General features: G+C 43.5%; 1 protein-coding gene and 1 pseudogene across 2 annotated transcripts; one reads left to right on the top strand and one right to left on the bottom strand.

Moving 5' to 3' along the window:
• Window positions 1-293: 293 nt before the first annotated feature.
• Window positions 294-4,132, bottom strand: IL20 (interleukin 20; the record flags this gene model as incomplete). The annotated part of the gene is made up of 6 exons (XM_084780760.1): window positions 294-551; window positions 1,514-1,588; window positions 2,601-2,753; window positions 2,866-2,931; window positions 3,222-3,397; window positions 4,072-4,132. 6 exons carry the CDS (start codon window positions 4,130-4,132, stop codon window positions 474-476), a joined length of 609 nt encoding a protein of 202 aa, XP_084636886.1. The 3' UTR covers window positions 294-473.
• A 15,700-nt stretch (window positions 4,133-19,832) lies between these two features.
• LOC311593238 (ATP synthase subunit gamma, mitochondrial-like) lies at window positions 19,833-20,846 on the top strand (annotated as a pseudogene). Its single transcript has one exon. The product of its transcript is annotated as an ATP synthase subunit gamma, mitochondrial-like (transcript).
• Window positions 20,847-25,681: the final 4,835 nt, after the last annotated feature.

The following is a 25,681-nucleotide window of genomic DNA, read 5'->3' as shown; positions in this document are numbered from 1 at the left end:
TATTAATTACTAACCCTGTAGCCACTCTTCTGGAATTTAAAGGGTTTGTTTATTATATGGAAATACATCACCCACTCTTGACAGGTTATAAATATGATCTTTTTTTAAGTCTTGTGTTCAAGTACAAAAATAAATAGAAGTTCAATAGAAAATAAATATATATTAACTAATAAATATAGATAACATTAGAAAAGACATTACAGAAAACTTTACAAAATTACAGTGTAAGGTAATATGGGGGCATATGAAGGCATTCACATAAGAGACCCAATATTATATAAATAGTATACATATACACTGTGACCAGAACTAAATTACATCACAAGGAGGTGGCGGTTTGGGGTCATGTCTTCACGGTATCGAGGATTGGGACTCTTGGGTAGAAACGTTCTCAGCAGCTTCAGGGTCTATGTCTTCATGGTACTAAGGTCTGGGGCTCTTGGGCGGGATCTCAGCAGCCTCATAACTTTCATCTATATCATCTCCTCCATCCATCTCACAAGAATGCCCAGCTCCCCCAAAGCCTTTACTACTGCTGCCTGGAGCTCAAGCTGAAGGAAGAGCAGAAGCCTGTGGTCAGAGATGCAAAAGAGACATTTGCCCAGGGACAATCCTCCCTCCTGTTGGTAGGTCAGCTGGATTAGAGAGAAGAGTGTTCTCTTCGAGATGAAGAAACTGAGCATCTCAATTAGCATCCCAAATTTTCACATAGGGAATCGAGGCTCAGAGAGAACTCCACTCACAGATCAAAGTAATAAGGCTGTTTTCCTCAAGGATTGCGTGTGTGTGTGTGTGTGTGTGTGTGTGTGTGTGTGTGTGTGTGTGTGGTCTCTGTGTGTGTTCCATACTGTGCATACTGCGATCTAATAAATGTTGACTATGTGAAGCACTGGACAAGTTCAGAAGTGAACAACAGCACAATCATTGCCCATAAGGAATTCTTGATTAAGGAAAGGAGTCAGGGAAGAGAAGTAACTGAAATGCAGTACGATGAGTAAATGATGGGAGCTTCCACAGTGTGGCAGGAGGTAGCCAACTCTGGGGGAAGCATCTACTTCCTTTCTGGACGTGATGGCCTAGGCTGAATCCTAGAGGAGGAGGAGGAAGAGGAGGAGGAGGCCAGTGAGGAATTTACTCAAGATTTCTTGGCAGATGTGCAAAAGTATCATTGTGAGAAACAACAAAGATAAGTGTGTGTGATGTTTCGAGTGGGCAGTTTTGAAGGTGTGTGTGTGTGTGTGTGTGTGCGTGTGTGTGTTAGAAACAGTTGTTTCTCATTTTATAGCCTTTGGGAGATCCAAATGGCTCTGGAATAGTTGGAGAAGCCATAGACATGCTTTTTTCACTAGTAGGCCATTATGTAGAGAAATCATCCTTCTAGGACCTGAGATTGTCCCTGCAGTTGTAGTGAACTGTTGATGTGACTTTTACCAACATGAATATGCCTCCCAAGTATCTATAATATCAATTCCAAAAACACACCTACCACAGTCCATACAAAAATAGTATATACCTCTGTGAAGTGACTCAGAACTTGGTTGTATTTCTCCATTGCTTCCTCCCCACAATGACACGCCATGCGGGAATGCTGGAAAAGACCCAAAGGGTGGTAAGATTTCTTTTTACCTTTTAGTGTTTTACCTGCACTTAGTCTGTGCACCATATCCATGCAGTACCAATGGAGGCCAGAAGAGGGCATCAGGCCCTGGGACTAGAGTTACCAGAGAGTTGTAAGCCACCATGTGGTTGCTGGGAATCAAACCTGGGTCCTCTGCAAGAGCAGCTAGCACTCTTAACTGCTGAGCTATCTCTTTCTCTGCTTCCAACTGTATTTTAAATTTTGCTTTTCCTACCCTTGATATTGGCATAATCAGAGAATCCTGTTTCTATAATCCTGTGAATAGTCATTTCTGTAGGAGAGCCTTGTCATGTTTTACCAATTGGGATCATTTAACTCGTCCATCAGAGAAATGATCAAGCCAGCTTTTCAGTTTCAAAGCTGGAGCTCACTGAGTCTTGTTAGAAAGAGATGGTGCTAAAGGAGTCTCCAGTTCCTGTGCCCCACTGGCTTTCTACCCTAGCTCCTGTCTAGGAGACTCCAGAGCAAACCCAAGCCCTTTTGGAAACAGAATGCAACCCTACAGTCCTCTTCATAACCCAGATCAAGCCCAATAGCTTATTGACTGGCCACTTGAGTGCAAGATGCTCTAGTAAGGATATAGACTACATTACCTATAACAACAACAAAAAAAAATCTAGTTTTTAGCTAGTCATCATAAGCATCAAACAGCCAGCATTTTATATTTCTTCAAACTTCTTAGAATGTGTTTTGAATGTGGCATATATTCAATAAAACAGAATTATTTCTAGATAGTTACATGGTTCAACATTGGTGGGTTTTTTGTTTATTTGTTTGTTTGTTTAGTTGGTTGGGTTTTTGTTGTTGTTGTTGATGATGATGATGATGATTTGGTTTGGTTTGTTTTCTTGTTTTACTCAGTAATTTTGGACTCAGCTTCTCTACCCATTCAATAGCATAGGAAGGAGGAAGAGCTTGGTTGCTAAGTCATTCAAACTATGTACCCAAGACCTTTACTCACACAGACCAAGAGGTCCTTCTTGATGAGAAGAAAAGCGTTGGCAAGGCTACTGATCTTTCGGAGCGTATGGTGGTCAGGGGTCTGGTAGACTTTGAATACCCTGTCCAGATAGAATCTCACCAGGTGGCGAAGGAAACAGCACCTATCCAAAGGCTGCAAAGACAACAAGACAAGCGGATTAATGGGAAGAGCAAAAGACAAGACTGGGCCTAATGGAGAAGCTCTGGATTTACTCTCCCAAAGCTCCTTCAGATCAAATCCATACCTCTATGTCTTTCAAAGACTCGGTCGTTCTTAAGATTCTGATGTCAATGTTTTCATCTATAGATTGCTAAACAGAAGAAAGGACAAGAAAAGACAGGTCATTGACTGATGCCCGGGTCTTAGGTATCAAAACTCTTGGTCTCTTCCCTGCCAGGGTCTAATGAGAGGCATTTTAAACTACTAAGTACATGCATCTCTTGGAAATACACTGTCCAGGACCAAAGTCTCTCTCCATCCTCCTTGTTTTCATTAGCAAACGACCAGGGATACCCTGAGAAGACAGACAGACAAAGGCAGGGCGTGGGGGCGTGAAGACAGACAGACAGACAGGAAGGATGGGTCCCCTCCTTTACGTACCACACTCTCCTGAATCTCAGAGAATTCCCTTTGTATTCCCTGGAGGTTTGCGGTGATCACACAGCTTCCCAAGTGGAGAGTCTTGAGCCCAGTTAAAGGAGTCCAGATGAGAAAACTCACCACAGAGAACAGTCCAAAGGCAAGACCAAAGCCCTTCTTCATCTTAGACCTAGATCCTGGAGACCAGAAGCGGAAATTCAAAGAGAAGAACAGGACTGTTGGTTTCTCCAACCTCGCCACCAGAACTGTGGCAGCAACAGGTGTCCCCTGGGTGGGAACTAAAAGCCTTTCCTGGATAAAGCAGTGCTGCGTGTTCACACAAAAACTTACCAAGAACAGCTCCTTCAGACAGAAGCCTCCCAGCACCTTGAGGATCTGGGTGCTGGGTAGTACCATGGGTCATGGCTCCTTTATTATGTCGCCTTCCCAGCTCCACAGTCATTGCCAGCACAGAAAGCCTGGAGCAGCGAACACTTGCAGTGAATCAACAAGGGATGACATATCAGAAGAAATGTCAAAACTTGTTTGAGGGAATTGACGTAGACACCCTCCCCTTCAAGAAAGCCAGTGCAACTCCTTCTGCAGTCCCCTTAGACCTAGAGGGGAAAACAGTGTCACAGAATCTGTGACCATGCCACCAAAAATACCTGGCGGGGGAGTTGTCTAGATTGTATAGACACCCACTGGGCAAAGGAGCCCAGTTCTATTTGGCATTTGGTCTGAGATCAGAGTAGTTAATGGAGTATAATAAGTTCATTACAGCTCCGATGCCAAAACCAAAGTCAATGATTTCATAACAATCTTAACTGCCGGTGAAAGGCAAAAACTGATGGGGCTCCACCTCACACACCTCCTTTTAGAGGCTCCTGGTGCTCCACAGTGCCCTCTGCAGGGGAGCCACAATAAGACATGCCTGCGGTGGATCCAAAGAGAAGCTTTCCACCTGGCCTTGCATCTTAGGCCTGAGGCCAAGAGAAGGAACCCCATCAAAAAGCAGAAACATGTTTGAAGCCTTGCAGTGAGGGTATTTCTGCTAAGGAGGCGATGCTCATTGAGTTTTTGTTTTTTGGTTTTTTGTTTTTGTTGGGTTTTTGTTTGTTTGGTTGGTTTGGTTTGTTTTTGTTTTTCAAGACAAGGTCTCTCTGTGTTAGCCTTGGCTGTCCTGGAGTAGCTTTGTAGACCAGGCTGGCCTCAAACTCACAGTAATCCGCCTGCCTTTGCCTCAAGTGCTGGGATTAAAGGCGTGTGCCACCACACCTGGCTTGCTCATTGAGTTTTAAGACAAAATTCGAATACCCTACAAAACGACTACTCATTTTGATATTTCTCCTGACATGCGCTCGTTGTCAGCTCACTCAAGTGTATGCTGTTCCTGGCCTCACCTGCTGGCAATGAAAGTGGACCGAGGATGGAGACAAGATATTTTAAAGCAACATCAAACAAGACATTTTCCATGGAAAAATAAAATATCAAAATCTTAAATGGTCACAGATTTGACGGTGTCATGCCGAGCCATTGAAACAGAAGGCGAAACACGTACCCCTTTACATGTATTTTTTAATTTTAATACGTTTTTCTCAAAAGTAATATGATGAAAATCTTATTTATAGGTGTTCTTTCCTTTTTAAAAAAGAAAGCCAGATAAAATTATAATAAAATTTTGTAAGTCTAAGCAAAATATTTAAACTTTAAGTGTTCCTAGGGAGACAGCTTAGGCAGTAAAGAGCTCACCACACAGGTGTGGGGACCTGAGTTTACCAGACACCCCCAACCTGTGTGAAAATCTGGAGCACACCTGTAGTCCCAGGGCTGGGATGGCACAGGCAAGGCAAGCCCTGGGCTTGCTGCACCACTAGCCTGATTACTAAGCTCTGTGTCCCAGTGAGGTCTGGAAAGCAAGATGGATAACTCCCGAGGAAGGATCCTCCAGGTTGACTTCATGCCTCCCATACATGCACACACACACACACACACACACACACACACACACACACACCATCATTTAGCGCTGCAATAATCTGACTTGATGTTTTAGTATGTTTGGCTGCTTTCAGTGGGTTTGGAGGTGGGAAGTAAAAGTCATCCTAAATTGCTGCTCTACAAGTTCCACCTCTGTCACTGATCTCAGTTTGCTCAGGACTGAGGGCAGTGGTTGAGCTAAAGACATTTTTTTCCCAATGTTAACTCACAAGTAAACCAGAATGAGTTGGACACCCTCTATCTATAAGTCTCTCTGGGTTTGATTTTTCTTAGTCCCAAGATGGTGATTATTATACTTATACCAAAACTCATCTTGTATTTAAGTAAAGTATTAAATCCATACTTAGCACTAGAGGAGAGAGCAATTTGTGTTATGTTGAGATTGCCATTGTGGTCCAAATCATAACAAGCATATAATAAGTCTATTGTGAAAAAGAAGTCATGGAAGGAAACTATCGGCAGAAACTGACTGGTTGATGAAATGTCAGTCCCGTGGCAAGACTGGAATGGTGCAGGGCCAGAGGGTAGTTGCAATACCCTGGGCTGGTTCTAGCCTTCCAGAAGAGTGATTCTCTGCCCACATCTGTGTCTGAACTAACATTTTATGACCCTTTGGAGTCTATTAACTTATCAGATCACTAGCTTGCACCAACCCAAAAGCTGAGACCATGATCATGTGGCATCTGAGGCCTCCAGAAACTCTTCCCCTGTCTTGCTGTACCTGCCTCTCTGGTGAGTCCACAGTGCATTTTAAGCTTGCCTTGATTTATGACTTTTTTTTCCCTGTAAAACTATAAAAACTTCATGAAATGGCTTCTACATTACAACATGGAGTTTGGGGAAACCTAAATCTGTGTTCCCAGGCCACAGGCCAGAATAAACTATCTACTATTCCTCTTAAGATGAGAGCTGTGGGTTTTGCACTGAAAATTGTGGTGCCAAATTATGGGGCTCCAAAGATGGAACACCTTACACCAGAGGAATCACCTGAATGGAAGCCAGGTACCTGCATGGATTCATTGAGATAAATTCTAAAATAATTCCTTTCTCTTCTCTTTCTTTGACTTCTTATCTCCTCCCAATCTTACAGTTTTCCTTGAGCAGGATTTTTTCCTTTTAGTTCTCATAATTAATTATATTAAAGTGTCTATTATGCAAATCATTCCTAAAATTTCTTTCAGTCTCAGATCTTTACAGAAATTCCTCATGTTGCTAAAGATAAGGAAATGAAGCTACATCTATGACCCCTCCCCAACATTCTTGTGGGCTTATCCTGAGGCACATCTTCAAGCATTGTCAGTGAGTTTCCCTGTCTGTCATTTAACTACTCAATCCTGCTGAATATGGTTTCTGTGTTCCTAACCAAGAAACCACTAAATGTTTGAGAGCCACTTTCTACACTCTTCCATAACTCTGCTCTTCGGTCATATAAAAAGCATATGAGTTTTTCTGGGAAACATCATTGTAAAGCCTGATATCCCACCACCTCTCACACACACACAGAGAAATATTATGGGAATATGCTTTCACTTTGATCCCAGGTATGAGATATGGGACTACTTTAGGTCATCCACAGCAGCTGACTATGATTTGCCTCGTGCTCTAGCATGGGAGAGATTTTTCCAGTGGCTATTTCTGTGATTGTGTGATGTTTGAAATTCTGAGGACCTTTCAGAGGGTAAATAAATGTTAGGGCCCCTAGAGGTGGGGTTGTTGTGGTGTTGGGTTATTGGTTGTGAGTCATTAATAAGTTGTATAAAGAAGAAACAAGAAGAAGAAATTACGTACCCTGATAGTAGGATCAAACTTGCCCCAAGGAATTCAGTGCCTCTAAACAGCAGGAATTAGTCTAACAATAATGTCACCTCCTTTATTCTATATCCTGTTTTCTCTCCTATCTACTGTTGGGGGGTTGAAAGAGAGGGAAAGGGGTGGAGAAGAATAGAAGAAAGAAGGATCCACAAAGTAGCCAAAGCCCAGCAACAAACGGCACCCATGAAGGACTGGACAGAATGGGAAATTTGACTTCAAATGTTATAGAGAAAACGGCAGGGGATGGAAGAATGGATGTTTCTTTTCAAGATGCCAGCAAAAAAAAAAAAAAATTATTGTGGCTGCTACTACTTGAATATTCCCCACTTGACTCCCAAAGGGGATTTTCTGTTTTTGTTTGTTTATTTGTTTGTTTTTCTCCTTCATATATTCTATTTCAGAAAAAGAGTGGGAAGATGGCTGATCAGTTGAAAAAGCTGCAGGTTGAAATGAGGGGGACCTGAGAAACAAAATGACAGAAATGAGAAAAACAAAAGGGTTCACTCTGCTCTCTCATTTCTAAAAGGGCTGCCTAATTGGCTGTGCGACTGGAAGAATTGTGGGTTGAAGTGGAAGCGCTTGGGAAGTGAAGAGATTAGAAAAAGGAGAACAAAAGGGCTCAGTCCCGTGACTGAGCAAGAGAATTGGAGTTTCTTGAGGAGGAAAGACATAAAGAAACTGCACCACAGGGCAGCTGGGTCAGCCCTGGGTTACAAGTGCAGGCATAAGGTCATTGTATAATTCAAATGCTGATTTCTGTAATCCACCCCTCCCCCTGCCCCAATATCTGGTTGCAATCCTTGCTCTGAGAATGTCCTGTCTCAATGTTATGTAAGCACTGCTCCCCAATTGTCTCCTGAGATACCAATAAAGCAGCTTACAGCTAATCTCTGAGTAAGGGAAGGAATAGGGCTGGACTTCCTGCCAGCCAGGGGAGGAGAAAGAGAGGAGGAGGTAGTGGACTGAGCCACAGGGCAGATGTCCAGGATAGACAGAGGGAGGGAGAGAGACAGACAGACAGACACAGAGACACAGAGAGAGACAGAGACAGACAGAGAGAGAGAGAGAGAGAGAGAGAGAGAGAGAGAGAGAGAGAGAGGAGAGAGCGCTCAGCAGGGAAAGTCTCAAAGTTCAAGTATCTCTGGGACATACACTGGGAGGAAGCCAGGTTAGTTTAGAGGGTTAAGAATTGAATTAATACTACTCAGGATTGTGCTGTGAAACTTGTTAAAATAAGTAATGGAGTCTCAATTATTTGGTGATGACTGAGTTAAGAGAGAAACTGAGACATAAATAGAGTTTTATAAAAATAACTTTAGCATACAAGATCAACACCATCAGCTGTCCCAGTAGTTGTACAGCATATGTCTGCTAACAGGATAGAACAAGGTTATGATGAGGTAAGGTACCATCCTTTAGAAATGATAGCTCCAAGGCATTTTAAAGAAGCCATGATTTCACATGGGATGCACTCACCTTATGAGAAACAAATTCTAAATAACTGGGCTCCTCAAAGTAGAATTATTCCCCAAAACTGGAAGGGATTGGCAACAGCTGTACTAGAGGCTCATTTGCAATTACAATGATTAGCATGATGTATGGAAGAAGCCGTGAATATTAAACTGCAAGATAGAGTGAGGAGAGTGAATATAGTCAAAGATCAGTTGCTGGATGAAGGGCAGTACTCCAATACACAAGAACAAATTCAATTTGATGATGCTAATATATAACAATGTTGCTTACCGGCTTTAAGAGCTTGTGATAAATTTTAGGTTCCTGGGAAAAGGCCCACCTCATTTACAGTGATCACACAGGCTGTAGGAAACCTTCACTATTTTTTTTTAAGATTAGTCTCAGCTGTGAATAAATCCATATCAGACCTTAATGAAAAACAGGTGTTGATAAAAAAAAAACTCTTGGTGTATGAAAATGCAAATGCCGAATGTATAAAAGTTGTTATTAGATCATTAAAGGCAAGTGCAGTATCTATGGATAAATGGATGAAGAATACAACTGATATTGGTTCTAACATGTACCATGCTAGTATGGTCAAGCTATACCTAGATGTCACCATTATCAAAATGCCTGGTGCTTCAGTTGTGTGAAATTTGGTCATCTGCAAAGAGACTGTGACCAAGCCACTAGAGGTGCCAGATCTCAAAATGTTCAGGGCATTAACTGAGAAATACAGAACTTTGAGCCAGAAAGATGAACAAGGCATCTCCAATGGAATTTTTTTTTCTAAATATAAACCAGAAAGAAGTCCTAGGCTTCCAGCAATATGCCAGCAAAGTGGCAAGGGTTGTCATTGTGCCATGAGTGTAGGTCCAAGAGAAATATACAAGGCAATTTCTTATCATCGGGAAATGGCTTTGGGTACTTGGCTAGAGGGCTTGAAGCAAAAATTATGAGCAGTTTCAGACAAAAGCAGCCTAGAGTCATCAGGTTAAAGGGGAAAAAACTGTGGAATTAAATCAATCTATATACTATAAGGGTGTTTTATCATAAGAATGGAAACCTGCAGACAGAAGTTTTGCATTGGAGATGTGGCTTTGTTTATATCTCCACAATAAATTAAAATCTGTGGATATCATAAAAACATATAAAAATTAGAATTGAACAAGAGAGATTTCCTAAAAACTTTGGCCACTGATATCAAACATACTTATTTCATTCAAAACTGTCTCTGTTTATAATTTCTTTCTAAACACAGCACAATTAATGGCTTAAAACAGAAGTGGGAAAGTGTAGTGAGAATTTTGGATTCTTTGAAAAAACACAGAAATATTATGGGAATATGTTCTCATTTTAATCCCGGGTGTGGGATGTGGGGCTGCTTTCAGACTGTCCATAGCAACTGGCTATGATTTGTCTCATGCTTCATCAGGGACATGATCCTGCCTGCAGAGGACAGTTTCTGCAGTTGTGTGACATTTGAAATTCTGGGGGCTTCTCAGAGAGTATATAAACGCCAGGGCCCTGAGAGGTGGGGTTGGTGGTGGTGTTGAGTTGTTGGTTGTTTGCTAATGGTTGTGGTCCATTAAGTAGTCATGCACAAAGAAGAAATAAGAAGAAATTAGATATCCTCCTGACAGCAAAGATCAAACTTGCCCCCCAGGAACTCAGTGTCCCTAAACAGCATGAAGTAGTATAACAATAATATCACCCCCTTTCCCTCTGTGCTTTTTTTTCTCTATCTAGTATTTAGGGGTTTTAAGGAAAGTATAAAGGTAGAGGAGGGTGGACGAAAGAAGAATCCACAAAGTAGCCAAAGTCCAACTACAGAGATGCTTGTGTCTCTCAGTCAGACTATCAGATTGTTGAAATAATGGACACTAAAGGGGAATTTTGCAGAAATCTGATCCTGGGAAAAGGAAGGGGCACAAGTCAGAGAGAAAAATCTCTCCCAAAAGGATTTAAAACAGTTCTAACAATTTAGTAAGCCACCTTCCAGGATAGGAATGAAGTCTACTTGATGATGAACCAGTGGTGGCACGGCCCCACTTTCACCTGGACTGCTTGCATGTGGATATCCTTGGCCCTGTGCTTAAACCTTGAAATCACCTCAGCACCATGCAGATGGACTTGAGAGGTTTTCTGGGTCTCTTTGTCCCTCTTCCTAATATGACCACATCGAATAAATGACCTTCCTCTGCCTCCCATGTTGTATTTTGTACCTTTTACTGGCCTGTTCAGGAAGGGTGGTCTGACCTGACTTGGCACAAGTTGTGGCCATTAAGTTATCGCCTGGAAAACAACCTGAGACATAATAAAAAGTCACCCCCTCCTCAGATATTCAGCTAGAGAAAGAAAGGAAGAGAGCAGGAGAAGGGGAGAGGGAGGGAGGGAGAGAGGGAGAGAGAGACTTACTGAAGATCTCTATGTTGTCTTCCTTTTACAGTAAAGATATAGAAAATATAACCCCAACAAACAATAACATTCAAAATCTTGATTGATTAAAACATACCTTATAAGTGGTTCTATGTGTGCATATATATACACTGTGTGTGATTTCAGTTTGTTTGTTTTTAGCATAATTTACTTAAGTACCAGGTTGGCTTATAAGTGCTCATGTTAACAACTAATGTTGTTAACAGCTTTCTTTGGCTCCCAATAAAACTAAAATTTCATGAAACAAATACTAATAAAATACAAAAGGTATGTTTAATTAATGTGTAAACAATTATTAATTGTTTAATTAATAAACAAATGGAGATTGCTAATGTTCCTAAATCTTCCTTTGGTAAAAATAAGAGTTTTTAAATTTATACAATTTTAAATTATATTTAAAGGCAAGATATGCATAATCATACAATTCTGGTCAAGATGCTAGCTCTTTGACCCTTGTCCCAGTTCTGGTTCTACAAAATGGTTCTTATTGTTTGAGGTTGTAAATTAGCTATGAGATGGTTGTTCCTGCCCCAGGATACACGTTTCCTATTGGATAACTGCCCTCCCTTAAAATACTGCACTTTCTATTCAAAAAATAAGAGATAACTTATGTCTGTTCATATATATATATATATATATATATATATATATATATATATGCATATATGTGTATGTATGTATATATGTGTGTATGCATTTTAAGGATTTTAAGTTTTTTTTTTAAGCTGCTACTGCCTCTTTAAAAACCAACAAATGAACAAACAGGTTTTTCAAGATCCTTATTTTAGCCATGCCTCTGTAAGAGAAAACCCTAAATATTTTTTAATCATTGCTTTTAAAACCTACTTTCTTTGCTCTGTGAGACTATAAAATTTTATAGAACTGACTCCATGTTAGAACATGGAATTTAGGGTAACCATGACTACTCAAAATGGCTTCAGAATAAAATCTGTCTCTTATTTCTTTTAAGATGAGAGCTGTGATTTTTTTTTGTATCAACATGATCATAAATTCAACAGTCAGCCCAGCATTTGTTGAAAACCCAGTGTCCTGTCTCCACAGTTGGAGAGTGGAAAGTGGGGACTGACTTTCATATGAACTCGGGTGCCCCATGTTTGACCACATCCCCTTGATAAGGAGGCCTGTCGGCACTCAGAGGAAGGATAGTAGGCTACCAAGAAGAGACTTGATACCCTATGAGCATATACAGGGGGAGGAGGTCCCCCCCAGTCACAGTCATGGGGGGGAGATTAGGGGGTAAGTGGGAGGGAGAGAGAAATGGGAGGATACAAGGGATGGTATAACAATTGAGATGTAATATGAATGAATTAATAAAAAATCAATTAAAAAAAGAAAACCCAGTGTCCTTAATCCTGTGTTACCGTTACTTACTGAATACAGAGATCATGGTGGCCCTTCTTGTACCTCTAAGAGACTTCATCTTCCTGGAAAGTGTCCCTTTGGTCATGATCCTCAATGTATCTGGGTACATGATCTTGTGGACCGGGCTTATCCCTAGAACCATTTGAGAAAGTCTCTTACCTGAGCTCAGCAAGGGCTGCTTCTCCTGGTCTCCTAGGAGTCTGTCTCAGGCTGAGAACTCCCAGTTACTTAAGTGTAAGCCACATGGAGGAAGTGAGCTGGTGGGGGTAAGGACTGGGAAGCCCTTGGGATCTCTCTAGTGGCGTCCCATTTCCTCAGAGCTCAAGGTGTTTCGCTGCACCCTGGCTCATCCCAACACCTTCCTCAACAAGCACTGCCTGAAGGGATGACTGGTTGTAGCTCTGAATAAGAGATGTGCCTCCCTCTGGTTGCATGCTCTCTCTGAGAAAAGGCAGTGGCACAGAGATCAGAATTACCAAACTAGAACAGAACTCCATGGGAGTACCTCTCAGGTAAGCTCAGCTCCCTCTTCTCTCTCCAGAGATGAGTGACTTGGATGGGTTTATAACCTGGTAAAGGAAAACCAGGAGTCACTAGGATTTCCCAGAGGGCATAGGACACATCTTTTATCATAAATGGAGTTTATAATTCCTAGAAATTTGTAGGATTATAGCTAGGAAAAGGAAAAGACCTTAAGCAAATATTGTTAATTCTCTTAGAATTCTTGATTCACAGATGGGAGAGGCTTTAACCGGTGCCCCAGGCAGAAAGAGTCCTTTTTCTTTTCATATCCATAATTTTCCCCATCTTTCTCTCCTGACTCACATTTCATGTGAACATCAAGGCAGCTTGGGAAAATCAGGTTTCAAACCTGGCTGTGAGCATCTAGTCAGAGAATAATATGAGGTAGGAACCCTCTTATGAAACAGACCCAAGATCCTAAGCAAGCCATTTGGGGGTAGGGGGAGAAAAAAAATTTTGTAGACACGAAGAAGGAGACCTAATGACTTCTTTTCCCATCCTGGGTCCTGAGTTAGCTGCTCAGGGTTTTCCTGGTCCTTGACGTCACAGCTGTTGACATCTGGGCTTCCTGCCCAGTTGCATCATTTTGCAGGAAAGCACACACATGCCTCAGGGCCTGGAGGAAGAATCCCCACTCACAGGATGCCCAGGCAGGTAGAAGCCTCTGCCACGCCTTTGCCCACATGCTGGGAATTTTGCTGCAGACCCTTTGAACTCCCTGGGAGACAGGCAGGGTGGGGGGCGGGGGGAAGAACGGAGCAGCTGACTCTGTCAAAAGAGCATTTTCACTTCCCTGTCCTGCCACTGCCTGCATGAGTGATGTCATTTCCCCTTCCTGCATCGTTATGTCGTGCTACGTCCCACCAGCTCAGTACTCTACCTCCCTTCCTGCTTACACAAATCCTCCTTCTGACATCACTGAGTCCCCAGAGTTGGCTAATCTCTCTCACAACTTTACCTGCAGGCTGGGGCTTTTGGAGACTCCTCCCTTGGACTGGGGTCAGGGTACAAGAAACCAGATGAACATCTGAGTTGGGATTTCTCACCTAAAGGATTGAGGATCTACACAATTATTTTCCTTTTAATTTCATAAATGAGCATAGAAAATCCCCCAGGGACAGTCAGTCACTGGGCTAGACATCTCTAAGTGATGCCTGAGTGGTAAGGAAATGGTGCTGAGAGCCCATCAAACACTGGAGTTCTTAACCTGGGAGAAGGGGGATGGGAAGAAACTACACCTTTGCACCGACCTTCGATGAAGTGTGGCCACTTTCTTCTGTGGTAATAAACAACAACTACCACTCACCAGAGCATCGGGAAAACAGATGACTTTGTCCCCGATGGATCTCACGACAATGCTCATTACAATGGGAATGTAATGCCGCTCATACTCATCAGTGCTTATCAATGCTGCTAAATTGTGTTCGTGTGTTAACAAAGAAACAGACCCTTATTTTTTTAATATTCCCATAGGTGCATTTTAACATTATTGGCTTCTTACCTCTCATATGTATTTAGAAACATTGGTCTGACTAGAATTCCTAAGTGCCACTCATCTGGCAAGAACTACACAACACACAAAGTGTTAAGAACCCTTGTTTAATAGTAGGGGCATAGCCGCCATGGTACATATGGTGCCTATACCTCCCCCAGTGTGCCACGTGGTCTGAAGGAAAGCCTGTGTGTGATGGTGGGAGAGATTGTCATCAGGGCTTTCCTTAGAAAATTCAGAGCCTGTGCTCATCTTTGGTACTTGGGTGGGATACGAGTTGAGATTATTCTCAAGGACAAGGAGGAGATCTGAGAAAGTTTCCTGGAGAAAGTCTTGCTTGAGCAAGACCCAGAAAAGCTAATGCTTCTGTGAGCTTTGGCGATGGAGAAACCATGGCATCCAGAAGGGTTTACACTCCTCACAGTAAGGAAAGCTGAATTAAATATCTCAGACCAGAAAGTGCTTCTACACCTGTGCTGGGACACTGTCCCATGGGTGTTTGGTGGATTCTGATCAGGTCTGGAATAAGGGTTTTTAAAAATTATAATGAACTATGAGCGCCCTGGTTGCACCCCAAGACTTCCCATTCCTGAGGAGTCAGGAATTTTTGTTTTGGTGACCTACTCAGAACATCCCGTGAATCCATAGGCTTTACTTCCTAGCTTGATTCAGAGAACTTTATTGACTGGCTCCCCATAGAAAGAGCAAGCTCTCTAATGCCCAGTCATTTTCATGTTAGACCCCATGACTCACATCCTGGTTTTTCTCCCATGACATCTCTGCTGGCATCCCACCTAGAATTAACTGTCCCTTGCTCCTGTTGGCCATTTGCAGGCATGGTTAGGAGGAAATAAGGAAGGGAGGAGGAAGCAGAGAAGCTCTTTCTCCTCATTCACAGGGATGCTGGACAAGGAAGTGTTGGCACCCTGCCCAAGTGGGAAGATGCTCTTACTTCAAGTGAGAGTTTTTGGTGTCTTTAAAAACGCAGCTATGTTATATTATGTTATGTGAATATGTTTTTGTTTTAATCCCAGGTATGGGATAAGAGGCTGCTTCACAGCTGGGGACTATGATTTGCCTCGCACACTTGAGGGGTGTGATTTTTGCCAGAGGCAGATAGTTTACCTTTGGAATTCTGGGGTCTGGAGAGGGTATAAATGGGAGACCCCCAAGAAGGATAGGGAGCACTCCAAAGAAGAGGAAGGCTGCTGTTCCCCCTGCTGCTCCTGGTTGCTGTTGTCGCAGTTTGACAAGAAGTTGGAGATGCCCAGACAACGAAGATTGGACTCACCCAAAGGAACCCAGTGCCCCTAATCAGCAGGAACAAGTCTACAGAGGTCTGTGTCCCCTTTCTCCTCCAACCTTCGTTAGCACCTCCCTATGATTGGGAGGCTGGAAGGAATTGATATGGAGAAGAAAGAATGGCATAAGAACACAGTAAAATAGAAATTTAGAAAATATGCCAGCAAGTAGAGCCCAGCATAGCTAGGCATAATGGAAAGCTTGGTTTCTAATGCCATAGAGGAGACTACAGGGTACGAAGGAATGAATGTTCTGTTTCAGGGTGTCAGCAATAGGTTTATTGCGGCTGCTGCTGGGTACTCTCCTGCTTTGTCCCAGAGGGGATTTTCTATTTCTTCTCCTATATCTTCTTCCTGTATTGCATTTCAAAAAAGGTTGGGAGAGTGGCTGAGCAATTGAAAAAGTTGTGAGTGGATACAGAGGGGTCTGAGAAACAACAACAGCAACAGCAACAACAACAACAACAACAACAACGGATAAAATAGGAAAGCCAGAAACGTCCCTCTATGCTACCAGTTCTGAAAGGGTTGCAGAGTTGGCTGTGCAACCAGAGTGGTCACTGGTTGGGATGGACCGGACCTGGGAGGACAGAGAGAGGAGAACAAAAGGGTTCAGACCTGGTGACTAAAAGCCGGAGCTTCCTGCAGGATAAAAGAGGGAAGCAAACTAGGCTAAAAGTCAGACCCTGCCTTGTGCCCTGCACTTTCGGTTTCAAGTCCCCACAGTCCCTGGGCAGGGCAGAGAGCCCAGAGAAAGACACCAGGCAGGCTAACAGGGTTAAAGAAAAACGGCCCATTTAAAAAGAAGGGTTAATTTTGAACCAAATGTGCCACCTGAGGGGCAGCCTGAGGTTATGACATTATCACCTTTCCCTTTTCCAGGAGCCAATAAAAGCCTCATGTATCGAAATGCCCAGTGTGGTAATTATGAGAAATGTGATCCTTTCCAAGCCAGGTCTCAAAATTCTGGGGACATTAACTCTAAGAAATATGATACTTTCAATGAGCGACTCAAACAAACCATTTCTGGTAGCAATGGTGCCCACCTCTACATGGACTCTGGTGCCCACTCCTACATCACTTCCCCCTGGAGGGGCAGCCTTGCCAGGCCACAGAGGAAGAGGATGCAGACAGTCCAGATGAGACTTGATAGGCTGGGGTCAGATAATAAGAGAGGAGGGCTCCCTCTTTCTGAGGACTAGGGGAGTCTGGAGGCGGGGATGAGGTAGGGGGCTGTAATTGGAATGTAAAATGAATAAATTAAAAAGAAAAAAGAAGAACACCTGGGCTTCCCAGGTTTTTCAGATGCTATGGTAAAGAACATTATTGGATTAATGAACACAGGTCCAAGAGGGACATACAAAATAATCTTTTGCAGCCAGGAAGTGGCTTTGGGAGCCCTAGCTCAAGGCTCAGCAGCAATAAGCACTAGCTTGAGGATAACAAAGTTATAGAAAAAATTGCTGATCCAAAAAGTGCTTGGTTCATTAATAATGTCTCTAATATTCAGGTAAAAAAAAAGCTGCAACTAAGTATTGCTGACAAAATAACCACTGCCCAGGAACAATAGAAATATAAGGACAAAAAAGGGCAGATTATTATATCGCCTTGAAAAGTTAAAAAAAAAAAGCAAAAACCAAAAAAGAGGGTATATAAGTTGATAGAATAAAAGGTGGATTATTGCGTCTCCTTTTAGACTAAGAAAGCAGCAACAAGTCTCATATAGTTTTACATTGGGATGGATTGTTGTATATTTATAGAAATTTAAGGTTATTTTGTTCGGCTCTTGCTTAATGTATTGTACACATGCAACTCATTTAAAATGTAAAGTTCCAGTCTTATGAAAGCGACTATTGCAAACTGTTTAGGATAATTTGAAGTGCAACTTAGTAGTTCATCACCTATAAATAATCTTGCTTGTTAAAAAAAAATATTAACAATCTTACTTGTAGTCTGGTTAGGTGCTAGTTTAGTTATCGCCAAAATAAGCTTTACTTAGCCTCCTGTAGGTGTTTTCAAAGTTAAGTAGAAAGTAAATAGGTAGAAACAAGCAATGCTTGTCCATCTAGATATACTGAGATAGATAGGTGGTCTTTAAACACTTCAGAGACCTATAAAATATGGCGTTTAAGATGTTTTAATAATGAAAGGCTTTTCTGACAGAGAGACATATCTTCTCCTGGCAGCACCCCCAATCTACTTCAAAGAAGCTGTTGGCACCAAAGACTCTCCACCTGGAGTTTGCTTCATTTGTGGTATAGATAGCTACTGGGCAAAAACTGCCCTTACCTTGACTGCTGATAGGCTGTCCAAACTGTGGACAATCAGGACACTGAAAAGTTGACTGTCCAACTTTGCAGAGATAAGGTAAGCCAGTGCTTCAAAATTCATGCATCACAGAAACGTGTGTCAGAAGATTGGATGCCCCAATGACATAGAGAAAGCTTGTGTGACTGTCCAGGCAGCCAGCAACCTCTGCCATTTCTAAACATTTGGGAGCTGCTTGCGCTGTACTTCCTGTTTTCTCTGGTAATATTTATCCTTCTCTGGTGTCTGATGGGGTTGAAGACTAGGCAGTTATAGTCTTACAGGATTTTTTTTTAAATTAAAGATTAAAGACATAAAATCTTAAGGTGTTCGAGATCTAAGAAAATGTTTTAGGGTCTGAAAAGGTGTTTTCAGGTTGATAAATGCAAGTTATGATAGGAAAGTGATTTAGGTACAAAACTTTGGACTTACAATGATCGGTAGATGGTGGAGCTATCTAACTTTCTCCAAAGTTGCCAAATACACGTGGACCCAGAAGTGAAGCCCATGTGGTGGCTGGAGTTAGGCTATACGTGGTTTTGGGGTTCAGTTCTATGAGAATCCCATACCCCCTTTTCCCTATCCATCCAACTTTCTGTCCTTTTCTCTTTCCTGCCAAATCTAATTTGTGCTGCCAATATATTGATGGATATGTGGCCTTCCCCCAGAGTCTAGTCAACTTACCAGGTAATACGCTCTTAAAATCGACTCCCCCTTCCCCAGCAGGTGGCAGTTCCCTCAAGAAGGGGCAGGACTTGGTGCTTGGGCTTTCTGTTGTCACTTTATAGCTCTCACAGTGCATCCAGTCCTTGTGGTGTCTTGCTTAGTCTTCAAGTGACTCTGTGGGATATGGAAAAACTGCTCTCATGTTTCTCAAGTCAAGGAGCAGAGGCAGGCTGTTCTTAGAGCATCAGGGGACATGACCAGGCCCCAGACACAGGCACACATCTCATTATTGAAAGCTGGATTCTAAACAAAATTGGAAGGAAGATAGAGTCCCCGGCCCCACCCGACCCTAGGAGGATCCCAGACTTTCAGCTGGACCAAGAACATTGGACACTGGGTGACACAGTCAGTGTTCAGCCTCTTGCTCCTTTGCTGTGTTGATGCGTTGTCTATGCAACTTCAGAGGCTTGCCCCTCCTCAGGCCAGGCAGCCAAGGTCATCTGCATTGCTGGCTTTCAGAACAGCACTCAGTGTCTCCTGCATTATAAGTGCTCAGCCAGAGCAAAGTGAATTCTCCCAGGGGCAGAAGGAAAAGGAACAAAGCTAGGACCCTGGGGCCTGGATTTACTGTCTGGATCTTCCCAATAACACCTGGCTCACCGCACCACCCACCAAAAGAGCTTCCACTTCTCTCACCATGTAGAGATAAGAAGGCCAACTCCTCAGCCCTCGATGAGGCAAGAATAAAACCCTGCATGGAAAGTGCCTGGTAAGGGTCTGTTGCATGTGCGATCCGTACCTCTGCATCTGGACAGCTGAAGGTCAGCCCTGGATTTCTCAGGGCCATTAGCAGGATCTGGTAAAGGACCAAGAAAGAAGATTCAGGGGAGGTTTGGGTTTTTTGTTGTTGTTGTTTATGTTTTATTTTTACATTTTAATTCTCCAATATACATTTTAAAGCATATTTTAAATAGAGCATTTTTATTAATTCTTCGAGAATTTCAGACATGTATAGAGTCTATTTTGATCATCTTCAGTCCCCATAATTCCCCCTAATTCCTCCCAGATCATACCATTGCCTCATCCCCCTACCATCTTCATTTCCTTTTTATTTTTCAAAACAATCCACCGTGTCAATCTTGTGCTATCCATATACTTATGGATATGGAACAATCTATGAGACTAGGGTCAACCTACCTCTGGTTACACCCTTAAAGAAAACTGACTCCCTGTCTGCCGGACCTTCAAGGCTCCACCATGTTCTCGCTAGCAAGTATTATCAGACTGTGGTCGGCCTGCGCTGTGCAACCACAATGGATCTAAGTTCGAAACACGGCAACTTTAAAAGATATTACCAGGAAACTGACATCTATCAAAAACATCCAGAAAATTACCAAGTCTATGAAGATGGTGGCTGCTGCAAAGCATGCCCGGGCTGGCTCTGTGTCGGAAGGCAGATACTAAGAGACCTGAGGACAAGAAGAAACACCTCCTTATGTCGGTGTGTCCTCAAGTCAAGGGTTTTGTGGTGCCATTCATTCCTCAGTGGCTAAACAGAAGAAGAGTGAGGTGGCCATCCTCACAGCAGCTGAAAAAAAGGTTATAATTTTTGGGATTGGTGAAGAGACCAGGGGCATACTTTGTAGGACTCACTCTGACCAATTTTTGGTGTCATTCAAAGATGTGGGACAGAAGCCCCCTACTTTTGGAGACGCATCAGTCACTGTCCTTGGATTGTTAAGTTCTGGATATGAATTTGATGAAGGCTCTATCATTTTTAATCAGTTCAAGTCTGTTATCTCCTACAAGACAGAAGAAAAGCCCGTTTTCTCTCTCTGAATACCATTGCATCTGCTGAGAACGTGAGCGTTTATGATGGCATTGATGCTGATGCGCTGCAGGGTTACCAGGGATACAATCTGGCCAACATCATCTACGACTCCCTGAGGGAGTCCACCACCAGTGAGCAGAGTACCAGGATGACAACCACGGGCAACGCCAGCTAGAACGCTTCAGGTATGACTGACAAATCAACGTTGACCTTCAGTGGCACCTGCCAGTCCGTCGTCACAAAGGAGATGATTGAAATCATCTCTGGGGATGCTCCTCTGGATTAATGAAAATCGAGTTATACCTTCAGACAAGAGGCAAAGAAGGAAAACGCAGCAAGCTGATTTTAACTGATTGCTTTCTTTGTCAAAAGAAACTTGGTCTACTGAGTTCCAAAGACAGCAAGATGTTTGTAAATTGTCTTATAATAAACAACTTACAGTGAGAAGGGGGGAAAAAAAGAAAAGAAAAAGAAAACTGACTCTTCCTCCCCTAGCAGCCACCAACTGTGATTAGCTCCTCAGCTGGGGGTGGGGCTTGTGAGTTCCTCCCCCATCCATACAGGAATGTTGGCTGACTTTATCTGGTGCAGGTCTTACACAGACAACCACAACTGCTGTGGGCTCAAGAGGGCAACGGTCATGTCACATCTAAAGATGCTGTCTTACCCTAGATCTCCTCAACCTCTGGTTCTTAGAATCTTCCTTCACCTTCTTCCACAGTGTCCCCTGATATTGATATCCCACCTGAACACTCCACAAATGCCTGTTTCTGCACGTTAATAAGTTGTGAGGAGCCAGGCTTGCCTTTAATCCCAGCACTCGGGAGGCAGAGGCAGACGGATCGCTGTGAGTTTGAGGCCAGCCTGATCTACAAAGTGAGTCCAAGACAGCCAAGGCTAACACAAAGAGACCCTGTCTCAAAAAACCAAAATAAATGAATAAATAATATAAATAAATGAATAAACAAATCTTTTTAAAAAATAAATAAGTTGTGAGGTTCCAGGTATGCTACTGTCCACAACACGGAAACCTTCTTTGATGAGCACTGAAAGCTGCACTAAGCGATAAATATAAAGACAAGTATTTAGAAAGGAGTTTGATAGGATGTTCATTTAGCAAATAACAGTAGTAGTTCCCCCTCTGAGGCCTGTGAGCTCTGCAGCTATGGCCTCTTGGCCATATTTATAGTACTGGGCATGAGTATATGCCCGCATATAATGAGGATTGATGAGAAAATGATTGCTTATCCTCCATAATACACCTCCACTATTACACCAAAAGCATATTTTGGCCCAGCAGTCAGTATTGTACCTCACAGCATTCACAGCTGACTCTTGATGATTTTTCTCCCCAGCAGCCTGCATAGCACCTTCCAACACCAGGAAAACTCAATGCAGTAAGAAAACATGGCAACTCTGTAACACCTTGACTTTGCCACATGCTAAGAACAATGCAGATGGTAGTTTCAGTGACAAGGGCTTACCATCAAGTTCTGGTGGGGCAAGATCAGGGCAGTAGCCTGCAATGTTTTGCGGTTCTCTGGGATACCCATGACCAACAGCTCAAAGGGAGATATCCTGCCTCTGACTTCTAGGTTTAAAAGAAGATTTTTTATTTAATGAAGACAAACATGTAGATGTAAATATGAGGGGTAAACAGACAATGTAATAAAAAACAATGGGACTGTGATGATGTGGCAATGCCTGAAAGTGACATGGAAGGGTTTCCTACTAGCCACAATGGACAGCAAATAGTATAGGGCCTGCAGAGCAACTGCTCCAAGTCCTGCGGAGCAGTTGCACCAGCTCCTGCGGAGCAACTGCTCCAGGTCCTGCAGAGCAACTCCTCCAAGTCCTGCAGAGCAACTGCTCCAAGTCCTGCAGAGCAACTGCACCAAGTCCTGCAGAGCAGCTGCTCCAAGTCCTGCAGAACAACTGCACCAGGTCCTGCAGAGCAGCTGCTCTAGGTCCTGCAGAGCAACTGTACCAGGTCCTGCAGAGCAACTGCACCAAGTCCTGCAGAGCAGCTGCTCCAAGTCCTGCAGAACAACTGCTCCAAGTCCTGCAGAGCAACTGTACCAGGTCCTGCAGAGCAACTACACCAGGTCCTGCAGAGCAACTGTACCAGGTCCTGCGGAACAACTGCACCAAGTCCTGCAGAACAACTGTTCCAAGTCCTGCAGAGCAACTGCTCCAAGTCCTGCAGAACAACTGTTCCAAGTCCTGCAGAGCAACTGCTCCAAGTCCTGCAGAGCAACTACACCAGGTCCTGCAGAGCAGGTGCTCTAGGTCCTGCAGAGCAACTGCACCAGGTCCTGCAGAGCAACTGCTCCAAGTCCTGCAGAGCAACTGCCCCAAGTCCTCCAGAGCAACTGCACCAAGTCCTGCAGAGCAACTGCACCATGTCCTGTGGAACAACTGCACCAAGTCCTGCGGAACAACTGCACCAGGTCCAGCAGAGCAACTGCTCCAAGTCCTGCAGAGCAACTACACCAGGTCCTGCAGAGCAGGTGCTCTAGGTCCTGCAGAGCAACTGCACCAGGTCCTGCGGAACAACTGGTCCAGGTCCTGCAGAGCAACTACACCATGTCCTGCGGAACAACTGCTCCAAATCCTGCGAAACAACGGCACCAGGTCCTGCAGAGGAACTGCTCCAAGTCCTGCAGAGCAACTGTTCCAAGTCCTGCAGAGCAACTGCCCCAAGTCCTCCAGAGCAACTGCACCATGTCCTGCAAAACAACTGCACCAGGTCCTGTGGAGCAGCTGCTCCAAGTCCTGCAGAGCAACTGCACCAAGTCCTACAGAGCAACTGCTCCAACACGAGGTCCTACAGAACAGTCCAGCAGAGCAACTGCACCCAGTCCTGTGGAACAACTGCACCAAGTCCTGCAGAACAACTGCACCAAGTCCTGCAGCACAACTGCAACAGGTCCTCTGGAGCAACTGCTCCAAGTCTTGCAGAGCAACTGCACCAGGTCCTTCAGAGCAACTGTACCATGTCCTGCAGAGCAAGTGCTCCAAGTCCTACAGAGCAACTGCACCAAGTCCTGCAGAACAACTGCAACAGGTCCTACAGAGCAACTGCTCCAAGTCCTGCAGAGCAACTGCACCAAGTCCTACAGAACAACTGCACCAAGTCCTGCAGAGCAACCGCACCATGTCCTGCAGAGCAACTGCACCATGTCCTGCAGAGCAACTGCCCAGTGTCTCTCTCTCTTGCCTATGGATCAGTATGCAATGCTCAGTTGCTTTTCCGGCCCATACCTGCCTGCCACTATGCTCTTTGCAATGATGACAGTTGACTAAACCTCTGAAAGTGTAACCAAACCCCCAGTTAAATGCTTTATTTTGTCAGAGGTGACTTGATCATGGTGATTCTTCATAGCAATAGAATAGTGACTAAGATAGATGAATCAAGAAGTTATTTTGCATCTGGCTGGCTATTATGAGGACATTGGCTCTGAATAGTGTATACTAAATACTTATCTGAGCCCTTAGCAGATGACCAATGCTCAGTAAATGTGAGTTCTTATGCTATTCTAGCTATTGAAGATAAGTGCTATGTTCTGGATCGCCTATAGGGTATTTATCCAGATGTTAGTGCCCGTGGAGCTCTGTCCACTGTAACTTGTGCCTTGGCCCTCTGCTAGGGGTACCCAAGGCCTCTGTGCTGTGCTTGCTCAGGTTCACAGCCATGACAACTGACCATCAACAGAAATATGATCTCTCCAGCCCAACACTCAACCCTGGAGATTGAACTGAGGTCCATTAAAATAGAACTAGGTTAGGAACAGGAAGAAATAAAAAAGAAAACAAAGAAAAATAATGGGAGATTGGAGAAGGGGTATAAAGAAAGACAGTAAAAATGGAGAAAGACAGAAGAGACGTTCGTCAGAGACATGCCCCCATCTCATCTTCTAGATCTTTCTGTGGAAGAAAGGGGACTGAGTAGACAGTTTTAAGATCTAATACTATGGTTAAGACATAGCATATCTTCAACAGGTTCATAAGTGGGATGTTTGATCCTCGGCATGCAATGTGAAAAGAAGTAGAAAGAAGCAAAGACCATAAAAGCAAGAGTGTACATATTCTCAGAATAAGTGAAGGCCATTCTCATGGGATCCTGCGTCATGTTGGTGTAAGAGTAAGCCAATGCTCTATCCAGAAGCCTTAGGCCATTAAATAAAAATCCCTGAGCCAGATACCTGCCATCACATTGTAATGGAATCCCAGAGAGCCCCTAAACAAAACAGGCTACTGCCATTGCTATCCGATGCTAACCAGAATTAACACTAATGGGGAAGCCGCCACCTACTTTAGTCTTAGGATATGAAGAAATCAAGCTGCTGCCCTATTGTTTGGCTTCCATACGGCTGTAAGATACTATGCAGGCTACTGGAGGAGGTAAGTTACCAACAGTCTCACCCTCCTTGTATGCTGTATGTATGCGGTAAGCTGATTGTATGCTGTAAGCTACAATACTAACTGTTGTGGCAAGATATGCCCATGGGGACAATCGTGGCATGGATGCTATGGGGGTAACAAATTGCTTTCAGACTGAATTCAAGGCCTATTCCAGAAGACAAGAATCTATATATGGGACTGAGAATTGGACTAAGCACCTATGGCTGGGTAGGTTATAGGCATAGGAGAGACCCTACTACTGTTATTTGCTAAGTGAACATAGTATCAAACCTTCTGCTCAGTGTTTATCTTGATGTGCATAGCTTAGTGCAGCTCTCAGCCCTCATCAGAGAAGCATCTTTATACAGTGGACAGTAGCGAACGCAGAAACTCATGACTGGTCAGAGTGTGGAGAATACATGCCTTTGGCACGCTCGTCCATAAATAAGGCATCTGTATTACACTCCCTCCCCGACAAGGCTCAGGGTTCATCTCAAAACAAGAGGCAGAAAAAGTGTAAGAGCAAGAGGCTGTGGAGGACTGCTACAAAACAGTGTTTTCCAAATATGACAGGATCACTGCACACACAAACTCACAATGGCTGTGACTATATGCATAAGACTTTCCCACGACGAAGCCAGTCAAAATTCCAGCATGGGCAGGAGAGGCCTATGAAACCTGCCTTAGTTAGGGTTTCTTTTGCTGCAACAAAACAGCGCATCAAAAGCAAGCTGAGGAGGGAAGGTTTATTCAGCTTACACTTCCACATTGCTGCTCATCACCAAAGGAAGTCAGGACGGGAATTCAAGCAGGCCAGGAACCCGGAAGCAAGAGCTGATGCAGAGGCCACCGGAGGAGTGCTGCTTACTGG

Source organism: Acomys minous (genome assembly GCF_964271855.1).
Source record: "Acomys minous genome assembly, chromosome: 1".
NCBI classification, from domain to species: Eukaryota; Metazoa; Chordata; class Mammalia; order Rodentia; family Muridae; genus Acomys; species Acomys minous.
The sequence above is the reverse complement of the archived record's forward strand: the minus strand, read 5'-3'. Positions and strand labels throughout refer to the sequence as shown.